The sequence below is a fragment of the Hippopotamus amphibius genome, chromosome 2, assembly GCF_030028045.1.
Source record: "Hippopotamus amphibius kiboko isolate mHipAmp2 chromosome 2, mHipAmp2.hap2, whole genome shotgun sequence".
Taxonomy (NCBI): Eukaryota; Metazoa; Chordata; class Mammalia; order Artiodactyla; family Hippopotamidae; genus Hippopotamus; species Hippopotamus amphibius.
In genome coordinates this window covers 127,566,416-127,580,036 of record NC_080187.1, presented here as the reverse complement: position 1 = coordinate 127,580,036, position 13,621 = coordinate 127,566,416, and the positions used below count along the sequence as shown (strand labels likewise).

Genomic DNA, 13,621 nt, shown 5'->3' with positions numbered 1-13,621 from the left:
TATCATGCAGTCTTAAAAAGGAAGGAAATTCTGGCACACGCTACACCATGGATGAATCTTGAGGACAGTCTGCTAAGTGAAATAAGCATTACAAAAGGACAAATTCTGTATGATGCCACTTATATGAGGTCTCTAGAGTAGTCAAATTCACAAAGACAGAAAATAGAATGGTGGTTACCAGGGGCTGGAGGTAAAGGGTAAAGGGGAGCTAGGGTCAGAATTTCAGTTTGGAAAGATGGAACTAGTTTTAGAGATGGATGATGCTGATGGCTCCACAATACTGTAAATGTACTTAATGCTACAGAGCTGTACACTGAAAAATGGTTACAATGGTAACTTTTATGTTGTTACCACAATTAAAAAAAAGCAAAAACCCTGCACCTGCATTCAGTACACTTTATTGAGTAGTAGGTGAGTGGATAAACACATACTGGAAGACGTTGCTTTTCCACTGGGTAATAAGGTGAATAAAACACATCTTGTCCTCAGATGCTGTAGGGTATGCAACACTGTAGTCATGCTTCACCGGGGCACCAGGGTGGAGGGGCAGTGCGGCAGGCCATGTAGTTTGCGGGCCCACCCCTACAGCATGCCAGACTGCTTGGGGTGGGTGGTGAGGTCCTGATGCTTGCACAGACTCATGGCTGCTGTGCCCTGGGGAATGGGGCAAACTTGGGGGACGGGTGTTGAGGCAAGGGGCAGACCACAGAGAGGGGCCACGGAGGTTGGGGTGGCAGAGTGCCAAGGCCACTCCTATTCCTTTCTGGATAGTTACAAGTAAGTTCCCTTTGCTCTCCTTCCCCAGCTCACCCCTTCCAGGCCACCTCAGGAGTTCTCCGCCTCTGCCCAGCCCCCACTCTGTGCCAGCTTCCCCAGGACATGTGGTACCTAGCTCCCTTTACTGCCATATGAGCTCCACAACACTTGGGGCTTCTGAGTGCCCCACACTACAACACTGTTCAGCACACAGCAGGTGTTCAATATATGTTGATGTAAATGAATGAGAAAGAGGGAGGACACAGAGATAAGGCAGGCTTTCTGATGGGGGATAAGAGAGAAACCAAAGAGAAGAGTCTGGGACCCATATTGATACTTTAGTCTGTAGTTGGCAGGCAGCCTTGGAAGAGCTTTGAGTAACAGGAAAGTATCTCAGTGGACACTTCCAGATGCAAGTGGACACAGCTGTAGACAGGGGAGTCCTGGAGGGTAGGGAGTGGAGGTGGGTGGGGCAGGGTGGCCAGAACCATTCCAGAGGTGAGCAGTGGAGGACGTGGGGTCGAGGATGGGCTCCCAAGCCTGGTGTATGTGCTCAGGGTGCCCTGGAAAGCGACCGAGGGGCGGCAGTGCAGGCTCAAGCCCTGGAGGAGTCTGGGTTCCTGACTTACTCCTTCCTCTCACTAGCCAGCTGACCAACTGCATTTGAGCCTCGGTTTTCACTTCTGAAAAATGGCACCAATACTATACCTCTCTATGACACCTGTTTATAGACCTGTCTCTAAAGTGGCAGCAGTAACACCTAAGGTGTCAACGTGAGTGCTGAGTATGTAATAATCACTACCCAGGGGATATGCTAAGTGATTTATAAGCATCTGGGTGAGTTATGGTCCATGTCTGAAGAACAAAGCACAATGTGCCGTACCTGGTAAGCATTTAATAAATGCTGAGTACCTATCATCATTATTTGTAAAGTAGGAAATGGAAGTGTCAGAGATAAGGACTGCCCATAATCAGGTTGGCCTCCAGAAGCTTCTAGCTTCAATGGATGATAAGTGGGGGGATGTGACACTGCTGGTTTAAGTACTTGAGTACTGCCGTGGGGGAAGGTAACTCAGCAGTGCCCAGGTCGGGTTCTTTGGGCTTCCTTGCAGACTTTGATCTATAGGCTGAGCACTGTGTACCTGTACCAACTCACATCAGGGTGTTAATGGTGGACAATGCTTAATAGTTACTCCCTTTCCAGACCCATCCAGGATGTCACTAGGAGGAAGGACTCTGGAGGGGAGAGTGACAGCTGGAATTCAGGTAGGAAGGGCCACTCACCAATGTGTGAGAGGGTGAGGGAGGGAGATAATCACTTTCTCCCCTCTTCCCCCTTGTCCCACTTCTTTTTCCCACGCTCACCTTGTCCCTCCCAGTTAAGGCCCTGCTGAGGCTATGGTTGAGGGGTCACCTGTAGAGGGAAGATGACCAACAATGTGAAGGCAGATTTTGACTCAATAGGAGGGAGGACCTCAACTGAGCTGCCTACAAGTGGAGCAAGTGGCCCTTAGCAGCTGTAGGCTGCAGCTGAGTACCTATCAGGGATGCTCGGGGAGGTGAGCTGGACCAGGTCTCCTGCCCCAAGTCTGGAATTCTGTGCTTGTGGTGGCCAGCATCTCCCAGCATCTCCCAGATTTTGCTTAGGGAGGGTGGGGAAGACCGACAGCGTGAGGGAGCAGACAGGTTCCTGACTCTGAAATAGGAGCCAGCTCTGCTTTAGCATCCTGAAATGATTACCGATGCCCAAAGGAGGCAGCAGCTGGGTAGGGGGCTGGGGAGAGCCTGCTATAGAATGCCTTGGGGAAAGATCCCTCAGAGCCAGGCCCCTCCCCCTCTTATGCTGACCAAAGATCCTGACCACCACAGGTGGGATGGGAGTACCACTTTAGGGGAAAGGATGCTGGGCCCAGAGTAACACTGCAGCATCTCTCCGTTCCCCCTCCTCCTATATCCTTGTTGCCACCAGCAGAACTCAGCAATTTGTGACACAGACAGGAGGCCTGGGGCCTGCTGTCCTCCCTGCGCCTTAGGTCTCCCAGGCCTGGGGGCTCCCACCAGGGCTCCTGGGCAGCTCAAATTCCAGGTAACTCCTTTCTCTTTACAGAGCTGCCCCGTGCCAGCATGCTCCCGGGTCCCCTGAATTCTGTCCTCCTCTGAGGGCTGAACATCAAGGGAGGGAAGTCTATAGATCGTGTGAGGGAGGGTGGGCTGTCCCCAGCCAGGAAAAAGGGGAAAGGGAAGTTGTATTCCAGCCAGAAACTCAGTCGGGAAGGTAGGAAGGAGGAGGGAACAGGAGGAAACCCCCACCCCTGACTGGCCCCTGCTCCGCTGTTTATCAGAAGAAACTTAGAGCCAAGTAGTTGCTCCTCGGCCTTCTTAACCAGGAAGAAGGTCGTTGTCCTCCTCCTCCGGGGTCTCACCCCACACCCAGGGGGTCTCCCAGACCTGCCTATCCTCAGTCCACCTTATCCCTGGGGAATCCCCCGACCCACCTTCTTCCAGGTGACAGTCTCCCAGCCCACCTTCTTCCCTGGAGGGGTCTCCTAGCCCACCAGAGTTCTCTCCCTGCATGTCCCCCGACCCACCTTCTCCCGGCAGGGTCCCCCGGTCCCTCTTCTCCCCCAGCGGGGTTTCCCGGGCCCACCTTCTCCCCCGGCGGGGTACCCCGGCCCGCCTTCTCCGCGGTCCCCGGCCCGCCTTCCAGCGGCGGGAGCGGCGGCCCAGGCTGGCGGGCGGAGGCGGCGCCACCCGGGGCGCTGACGTAGAGGCCGCTCGGCGGCCGGGGGTCCCTTTGGTGGGGCCGCGGCTCCCCGCCCGCCGCCCCCGCGCGTCCATTCCCTTTTGTGTCCCGCGCGCGGCCCGTCCCCCGCGCACACTCGCGCCCTGCGCCCCGCGGGCCGGCGGGCGGCTCCCGGCGCGGCCCTGCACCGCGCGCCCCGCTTTGTGTGGACGCGCCGGCCGGGTGCGCGCGGGCTGTCGTGCGCCCCCGGCCCCGTCCCCGGCCCCGGCCCCGGCCCCGGCCCCCGCCCGGCCCGGCCCGCCCGGCCCGACCCGGGAGCGCAGCGCGGGCCGAGGGGCGGGCGGGCGGCGCGGCGAACATGGCGACGGTGCCCGTGTACTGCGTCTGCCGGCTCCCCTACGATGTTACCCGCTTCATGATCGAGTGCGACGCCTGCAAGGACTGGTTCCACGGCAGGTGAGCGCGCAGCCGCCCGGCCCCGGCCCCGGCCCCGGCCCCCGGCCCCCCGGCCCCGGCCCGGCCCGGTGAGCGCCCCGCAGGCCCCCGCCCGCCGCCTCCCGCCGGCCGCGCGCCCTTTTGTGCCCGGGGCGGGGGCCGGGGCCGGGCGGGCGCCCCTCGCCGCCGCCGCGCACAAAGCGGGCCCGCGGGGGGCGGCGGGCGGGGGCCGGGCCGGGAAGTTGGGGCCCCGGGCCGGCCGGGCCGCCTGACAGCGGGGCCGCGGAGGCCGGGCTCCCGAGGCCCAGGCCCGGCGCCCGCCGCCTCCCCCGCGAAGTTGCAGGAACTTTCCCCGCGCGGGCCCCGGAGAGGCGCGAGTGGCGGGCTCGGACGCCGGCGGGGCTGGGACGGACGTGGGGCCCGGCCAGGTGGCGGCCGGCGCGCCCACCCTCCGCCGCGGCCCGGAGCCCCGGCACCTCGTCCGGGCCGGCGGGACCCCTGCCCGGCCCCCGCGGGGTTCCTGGACCCGGCCGGCCTGCACGTCCCCGGGCCGGAGTGTGGGTGACAGAATGGTGTCTCTGTGTGGGTGGGGGTGTTGTGGCTTTGCCGCCTCCTCCCTGGCTGTCACGTTTCCCCATTCCCCTCCTCTCTGTTTCAGACACAGGCCCAACCTGGTTTTGACTTGACCTTATGCTCTCAGAGGAAGATGGGGTAGGGGGAGGTAAAGCCTGGCCTTTGCCCGTGACCATGACTTGGCCCTGTGCCAAGTTTTCAAAAGCCCGAGGCCCCTTCCCACCCAGAAGTAAGTGGAGGAGGAGGAAGAGGAGGTGATCCTGGTGCCCAAACTGCTCCAACAGGTTCTCATGTGTTTGGGCCTCAGCAGGACCCGCCAGAGGCTGGCCAGGGTAGTATGCCCGCCTATGCTTTAGTCTTAAACCCAGCAGGAGCAGGGCTGCGGGCAAGAGAGGAGAGCTTCCCCCTGGTTTTAACTGTGGATGGGCCAGTGGCCCTTAAATGTGGGCTGTGGTGTCTAGTCCTGCCAGTTTACGTGTGGGGAGCCAGACAGCCAGATGTGACAGGGCTTACTCAGGTTGGTCAGCGCCAGGCCTGAGTCCCTGCTCAGTGCCTGTGACAGGGACCCCAGTGAGGAGGGGTGGGACTCCATGGGACAGGGACTCCCACTGAAATCTCCTGGGCCTCCGGGGCTGCCTTCCTGTGGATGTCCAGGGCTGTGGAGACCCCACAGAGCAGCAGAGGCCGGAGGGTGAGTGCTGGGCTGTGCCCAGGGCAGTGCTGTTACGCACACCCACCCGTTGGCCTCCTCTCAGAGTTCATGACTGGATCAAGGGTGAGAGCTGCCATGTGATCCTTCACGGCTCCTCAGTTCCAGAGATGCTGAGAAGCTGGTGCTGAGTGACCTGAAAGTGGCGGGGCTGCTCCCCCTCCCCCACCCCCAGCCAGGGCCTGCAGAACTCCGCAGGTGCCCAGGCTGGGGGAGCCTGAGGGCCTGGGAAGACCCTTGTCTGGCTGCCCAGGGGCCCTCTCCTCTGGGTTGGGAAGGCAAGGCCAGTTCTGAGCTAGACTTTGAGAGGGTGGGAGAAGTGGGGGAGGGAGGGAGAGAGCTAGGAATGAGGGGCAGGCAGGGAAGGGGGCTGAGGGCTGGCGGGAGGGGCTGGTGGCATTTGCTCGATTGGCTCAGGCAGGGGCAGGGACAAAGATGCGTCCTGACACCTTAAGGGGGATGTTTTTGGGAGGTCTTATTTCTTTATTTCTCGTTTCTCATGTGAGGTCTTTGATTTGATCTGATATACACACGTATCATTTGCTCAGCACAGGTTTGTTTCCACCTATGTGGGGTCGTGCTAGGGTCTGAAAGGGGCTGTGCTTTCCCTCTGCCATGGGGCACATCTTCTTTGCACCCAATCAAGGGTCCCTTATGCACTTGAGTGAGCCCTAAGCCAGAACACCTCCTATAGTCCTCCTACACCTCTGGTACACCTCCTGTAGTCCTCATTCTCTGGGTGGCTCAGGGAAGTGCTGTGACAGGGGAACACAGGGTCAGGGGTTGGGACCTTTGTGGGCAAGATTACATGCGGCCCTCACAGCCCTGGGCACCCTGCCCCACCCCCCTTGGCACAGCCCTTCTTCACTGTGACAGGAAAGGTGTGTGACATGATCCACATGTTTTCAAATCCCCAGATATTCCTGGAGGGATGACCCTCCACTCTTTCCAGATCCATGTACCACCTGTATTGTTGTTTACTTCGTATTCAGCAGCTCAATTCACTTTTTAAAAGTTTGAATACTTTGCAACTTTTTATTTTGAGAGAATTTTAGATGTACAGAAGAGTTACAAAAGAGGTACAGTTTCCTTATACCCCACACCCTGCCTCCCCTGAAGTTAACATCTTATCAAATTATGCTGGAAGCATGGAAACTGAGGCAGAAACACTGGGGCAGTCCTGCTAACCAAACTCCAGGCCTCGGGCAGATTTATTTAGTTCTAGGACCCCACATTGCGTTTCACTTTCGTGTCTTCTTACTCTCCTGAATCTTTCTTTTCCAAGGAAACTTCGTATCATTCCTTGAAATAGAACATTAGTATAACTTGCCATAGACGGTACTTGTAAAAATAAACATTGCTGTGAAAGTAATAGGCTTTCTCTTGTTCTGCCCGTGACCCTTCACATCCCTATAATGCACCCCATTTTGGATAGATTGGAAGAGGGTCTCTGAGGTTACTTTCACTCACAGTGGCCAACTCTTTGTTGGTAGGACCCTAGCAGCATCGCTGGCTGAGATCGTGGTCAGGGAAGTCCCCTTCTAGGGGAAGAACCTGCTCCCAGGATGTGTCCACCTCAGCAGGAAGCCTCAAGCACCCTAACCACCCCTTCCGGCATTCTCTGGGGAGGTCACTCTGTTGGACTGTGCTGGTACTTGTTTAGCCAGGAAGTTAGGAGCTCATGTTGCAGCCCATCTTGACCATGGCTGGTTACTCCTGGGGCTGGGATACCTTGTCAGCCCAGTCTGCCTTCACCGGCACCCACTGTAGCGTCACCTGGGAATTGGCTTTGACTAGGAATGGGTGGATTTTTTGGCCAGTTGTCTTCAGAGCTGTCTTATCTGTGTGTTTGATAGGGAAATGTGGCACTACTCAGGCATTGGGAAACTTCCTCCCCAATTAGGGTGCCACAAAGCCACTTAGGCCAAGAACTGGGGGGCTTTTCATGCCTGTATCTTCTGCCAGACCCCGTGTGTCCCTCCACCCCTGCCTTCGGCAAGGCGTCAGACCATGGACCATTTGCTCTAGGGAGTGACCTGAGAGTCTCACCTTGTCACCGTCTTGATGTGAAGAGTCTCTGCCTGTGGGAAATAGGAATGATTCTGTTAAAGTGTCAGATATCCTGAAGCTTCCTGGCCCTTTTTAAGTTCCTGTTGTATTGAACTTGAAGGGTTTTTGGAAGCATAATCAGTAAAGTTGATTTTAAAGAGTTTGAAAGCTGAAGGTGCTGTGCACGTCTTTCAGTGGCAAAAGTTTCATTTATCCCTCAGTAAGTACTATGGGGTGCATGTTTTGTGTGGGGTGCAGTGCTGGCTCTTCAGTTCCTGGGGTAATGAGGCAGCTCCCTTGCCTCTTACAGGGACTGGGAATTGCACGCCAGCCTGGAGAGCCGTTTCAGAGCCCTGAGGAAGCACTGTGTGGGGCAAGGAGGCTGCATCCGGGATGGCCTGTAGGTGTGGGCAGGAGGCGGGAGCCACAGTGGGGGTTCTGAGCAGAGCAGCGGTGGGAAGGTACTGAGGATTTGACAGAGTATCTCTGGCTGCTGTGGACACAGTTGGGGAAGAGTATGGGGACAGGAGCACCTGTCCAGGTGAGAGGTGACAGGCAGGACCTGGGGGTGGGGACTGGGGTGGGGAGAAGGGGTGGAATTCTGCAAGTACTCAGAAAGGTGGGCTGATAAGATTTTCCTGGCGGTAGATACCCTCTGATTCCTGTGTGTTTGTCTCTCGATCTGGGCTCCGCCTGCCCTCCTCGCCAGGGCCCTATCTCTGTGCCCATCTTCCCCAGGACCGCTTGGCCTTTGTGGGCTCTCACTGTGTCTTTCACCCTACCTAGCCTTAAGCCTCTTGGGGCAGAGCCTCTTCCTGAGTCCTCGGCCCTCATGGCTGCTCAGTACCGCAGAGTGGGGCTGTTGACTGGCTATGGTGGCGCAAAGTGTGTGCACTTGCAGGGAAAGGAAGGCCTGCCAGGGGTCAGGCCTCAACATTGCAGTCTAGGTGATCAGAGCTGACAATTAAACCTTCCAACCTGAGATCCCTTAGTACCAGGGGAAGTTCCATTCACATGGCGATGGAGTTGTAGTGTGTTTGACATGGTTAAGAATAACGATTTGTCATTTCTAAATGAGGAATTCTCACTGTGTGAGTTTAAGAAGTTCTAGAGGAGGTTGGGGGAATGTCCTGCCAGCTTGTGGAGGGCAGAGCAGATGTCCCCTGTCCATTGATCCTTTCCAAATGAGATGAATCTCAAAAGAAGCGACTTGGAGCTCATGGGAATCACCAAAATGTTTGCTCTTATTGAAAATATTGGCCTAGAAACATGCTTGGTGTGAGCCTCTGCCCTGCAGCGCACATTTATTTGGGGCCACTTTGCCTCAGATGCGGCTGCAGATGGCCTGAGATCGGGCAAAGGTTTGGGGTACTTGATGTGTACCCTGCGGCTCCTGGGTACGCAGTCCTCTGGGGCCGTCCCCTCGCCTCTGTGCTCGTGGCACCTGGCCATGTGGCAGGGCCTTTTTCCAAAAGAATGAGAAGATTTGCCGTCAGGAGGGAGTATTGGCCAGAAAATAATGTTCCACAACAAAGTGTGCTAGAAGAATCTCTTAAGATTCCGGTGTGGGTAAAGCAAAGCTGTCAGTTGACTTCTAAATGACTGATGTGACTAATAGAGCTGCAGGCCTCACACTCGGGCTGGCGTCAGGATTAGTTCATAGTCATCCTCTTTATTGGTTCTCACAGCTACCTGGGGGGTGGGCCAGGTGGGCCACCTTGTGCTCCCACTTCTAGCAAGGTGGGGTGTGTGTCTCATTTCTCACCGGCACCAGGTGTGTGCACCTCCACCAGGTACAGGGGCAGAAGTGGTGTTTGGCATATTCCGGCTCAAGGGTGCTGAAAACCCCATTCCTGTCCATGGTTTTGAAAATGCAGTGTGGGTGGGAACATCTCAGCAGGAAGGCCACAGCCAATGTCTCAGGTGTGCGCAGTGTCCCACTGGCTGCCCACTTAGAGTTGTGTCTTCACCTCTGCACCTCTCCTTCTCACTCCATCTCCGTTCCCCTACTTCTGCCTGTCTTGGTTCTCAGCTTTTGGGCTTGGTGGTAAGTGAGCCTAACTGTGCTCTTTGGAATGGGGCTTGGCCCTGTGCTTTAGGGTGTAGGGTCTCTTCACTTCCCCCCAAAGTCCTGGGTCATCCATGGGAAAACATAGTTAGAATTCTAGCCAGTGACTGGCTTTGACCTCAGAGCATAAGAACTGAAAGTCCTTGTGGTATTTGTCCGGGCAGATGGCGAAACCAGCCTTTCATCCTTTTTAGAAAACTTAGAGTGAAATTCACATACCATGAAATTAACCATTTTAATGTGCACAGTTAATAGCATTTAGTGCATTCAGAATGATTTGCAGCCGTCACGTCGATCTAGTTCCTAAACATTTTCATCACCTCAAAAGAAAATCCGTTAAATAACTTTCCCATCCCTCTCCTCTCAGCTCCAGAAAATCACCTGTTTTCTGTCCCTGTGGATTTATCTATTCTGGACATTTCATTTAAATGGAATCATACTGTATGTAATCTTTTGCATCTGTCTTCTTTCACTTAGCGTAATGTTTTTTAGGATCCTTCATGTTGTGGCATGTATCAGAACTTTGTTCTTTTTTTTTTTATGGCTGAATAATACTCCATTTTAAGGATATACCACAGTTTGTATATACATTCATCTGTTTATGGGCATTTGGGCTTTTCCACCTATGGCTGTTGTCATTAGTGCTGCTGTGAACATTTGTGCACAAATATTTGTTTGAAGACCTGCCTTCAATTGTTTAGGGAATTGCTGGGTCATATAATTATTCTATATTTAACTTTTTGAGTAACCAACAAACTGTTTTCTGCAGCGGCTGCACTGTTTTACATTCTTACCACCAGTGTAGGAGCAATCCGATTTCTCCTCATCCTTACCAGCACTTGTTTTCTGCTTTTAAAATTATGGGCGTCCTAGTGGGTTAGAGGTGGTATCTTGTTGTGATTTTGTTTTGCATTTCCATGATGCCTGATGATGTTGAGTATGTTTTCATGTGCTTGTTGTCCATTTGCATATCTTCTGTGGAGAAATGTCTGTTGAAACAGTTTGCCCACTTTAAAATTGGGGTTTTTGTTTTGTTTTGTTTTAATTTTTGAATTTTAAGGGTTCTGTATGTATTCTGGACACTAGACCCTTATCAGATACAAAATTTGCACATACTTTTCCATTTTGTGGGTTGTCTTTTCACTTCTGTGGCAATGCACACTGATGCACAGACATTTTTAATTTTGATGCAGTCCAGTTTGTCTTTTTCTTCTGTGGCTTGTGCTTTTGGCGTTATATCTAAGAATCCATTGCCAAATCTGAGGTCATGAAGATTTATCCTTTTGATTTCTTCTAAGAGTTTTATAGTTTTAGCTCTTATGTGTAGTTTTTGACTCATTTTCAGTTAATTTTAACATATGATTTGAGGTAGGGATCTAACTTCATTCGTTTGCATGTGGATATCCAGTTGTCCCAGAACCATTTGTTGAAAAGACTATTCTTTCCCTATTGAAAGTCTTGGTAGCCTTGTTGAAAATCGTATACATGAGGATTTAATCCTGGACTCTGTTCCGTTCTGTTGGTCTGTATGTCTATTCTTATACCAGTACCACACTGTTTTGTTTACTGTAGCTTTGTAGTAAGTTTTGAAATCAGGAAGTGTGAGACTTCCAACCTTGTTCTTTAAATAAAAAAATTGTCTTGACTTTTCGGGGCTCCTTGCAATTCCATATGAACTTGAGGATTGGCGTCTCCATTTCTGCAAAAATGGCTGTTGGCATTTTGACAGGGATTGCATTGAGTCTATAGATCTGTTTGGGTAGTATTGACATCTTGGTATTACATCTTCTGGTGCATGAGCATGGGCTGTCTTTCCACTTATTTAGATTTAGGTATTCCCTGATTTCTTTCAGCAATGTTTTGCAGTTTTCAGTGTACAAGTTTTAAATTTCTCGACTTAGTTTATTCCTAGGTACTTCATTCCCTTGGATGCAGCTGTAAGTGGGATCATTTTTGTAATTTCCTTTTTGTATTGTTCATTGCTGGTGCTTTTACCCTTTTTATTTAAAAAAAAATCACCTTTTAACATGTGGCAGCTGAATTTCCAGAACCACACATGTGTGGGGTGCAGGTGTCCATGCACGTGCTCGGATGTGCACACACTCAGCAGGGTGCCTGTGGCTGTCCTGTGTCCAGAGTGTGTCTGCGGGCCCCGGGAGGGGTGCTACTTTCCTTTTTAACCTTAAGTGTTTGTTGAGCCTTGCCTCTGTCACATCCCAGGCTGGGCATTTTTCATACACGTGTGGGGGGCTCCTTCCTGTATTATGTGGGGGTTGCCATGCAGGGCTCTATCTCCTTTACCCTGACCGTTGAGGAAGCTGCAACTGAGTGTAGATCAGGGCCCACTGCTGGCCATGCGCTGCATGTGGCCTTGCTGACCTTCTCACTGCCCTTGGGGGTGGTGGGCTGTTCTGACTGGGAGGCGAGCAAACTGAGGCTGGAGAGGTCAGCTCGCTGAGGTCCACACTACAACGTGGTAGGCTGGGACAGCAGCAGTGTGTCTGTCCTGGCGCTCCCCCTGCCAGCACCCCTTCACTGATGTTAGTGAGGGGGACAGTGCCCAGGACCCCAGAAGGTGGGAGGTCCCAGCGGATGCAAACATGCAGGATGGGTCAACACTGCTCATTGGGCTGAGCAGGGCATGAGGGCAGTGAACAAGCCCCTGGGACAGTAGCCCAAGCTGCTGACTAAACCGTGAGCCGTATGCTGGGGTGGGCCACGTGCCTAGGGAGCTTTGGGCACAGTCTCTGGCTGGGTGCATCTGAGTGTGGGTCCCCCAAGTGGGGTGCCATTTTCTGCTTCACACAGAAGCACAGGGTGGAACTCAGTTCTTCTTGCGCCCTACACACCGTGGTCTGGGCACAGGTCCCATGGTGTTGGATAAGTGTGAGCAGCTGGATGGGACTTGGAGAGTGCCCTGGGGCCAGGTCTGAGCTCATAGATGCCTACCCCTGGGGCACCCAGACTTGGGCTGGCAATCCCAGAATGATGTACAACCAGCCCAGCTACATGAACTCTGATACTTGAAAATCTTCTTCTGGCTTTTGACTTCACCTCTCATTTTATCCATCCCCTTAGAACTGCCCCCCAAGTCAGACTCTGGATGTGACTCTCAGGGAAGTCAGGCTGAGTGGGAAGGGCAGTGAGAAGGTGCTTCCTGGGAACATGTGTGCTTTCCTGCCCAGGCCCCATCTCACCACCCTCCTAGGCTGACTTGTCATCAACACAGATTGAGGGGTTCAGCCCCCATTTCCTGCAGAAGAGACTGAGGCTTGGGGTCCTGGTGCAGCATGACAGTTGGCACCCGGGAATAATCAGGAAACTGCAGCCTGCTGCAGCCTGCCTCCCAGAGGAGGTGTGCAGTGAGCTCCCCAGGAGAGCTCCCAGACCCTGTGGGGAGGGGGATCCTGCAGCACCACAGGAAGCAACACAGGGGGTGTGCATCAGAGCTAGGGGTGGCTTCTCCCTAAGCATCCTTCTGCTGACCTTTGCAAAACCCCAGGATTAGTTGCCAGTGGTGCTTGTGGAGTCCTTCCTGGAAAGTCTGTGACTAACCTCCCAATTGTTTTGGAGCTATAGCTCGTAAAAAAAAGGGGTGCCACGGGCAGTGAGGGGTGTTTCTTGTCTCTTGTTTGCTCCCGGCAACACATACTTTTTGCCATCCCCTTATTCGTTCAGCAGTTCCCCAAGGGCACTAGACTTGGGTCTGCTTAGGAGAATTTGGCTCGGAGAGGGCCAGCAGCCGGCCTGGGTCACCGGCTGATAAGTGGCACATAGGGCTTTACCACCCTGACTTCCCCTTGGCAAGTTCGAAGTCTGCCAGGCACTGCTCTTTCCCCAAGCTTTATCTGTGCTGTTGGAGGGTGGAAGTCTTAGCTGCTGTTTGGCCTCGTGGTTCTCATGGTACCGTGTTGTCATGGTGACCTTTCAATCCCAGTCTGGGTGCTTGTGTAGCTGGCCCCCAACTGATCCTCATATTGCCTCCGGGCCTCTCCAGCATCCCCCTCAGCAACGTGGGCCCCTGTCTGCCAGGGGCCCTGCCACCTGCCCAGTGTGCAAGCATCAGGCATTTGCATTTCAGGCCCTGGCTCCAGATGTGGAGGTAGACAGGTGAACCTCAGGGTGGCTCACTAAGTGAGGGTGGGGCATCTTTGTGAGCCTAGGGGCCATGTTCTGTCACCTCCCCCTTTTACTGAGCCACTGCTAGGTGTGGGACTAGGGCTCTGAGGACCTTTTACCTTTTTCCTGCCTTGAAAGACAGATACAAATGCTTTTCCCCTGTGTCCTC

The 13,621-nt window shown here is 53.9% G+C and overlaps 1 protein-coding gene across 4 annotated transcripts in view; it reads left to right on the top strand.

Moving 5' to 3' along the window:
- Positions 1 to 3,787: 3,787 nt before the first annotated feature.
- PHF2 (PHD finger protein 2) overlaps positions 3,788 to 13,621 on the top strand; it is a 92,697-nt gene continuing 82,863 nt past the window's right edge. For all 4 annotated transcript variants that reach the window (XR_009051436.1, XM_057723222.1, XM_057723223.1 and 1 more), the window contains exon 1: positions 3,788 to 3,955. Coding sequence is in view for 3 of the 4 variants with exons in the window: in XM_057723222.1 (XP_057579205.1) it covers positions 3,858 to 3,955 (98 nt within the window). In the remaining variant the exon portion in view is untranslated. The remainder of the gene's footprint in view (positions 3,956 to 13,621) is intronic.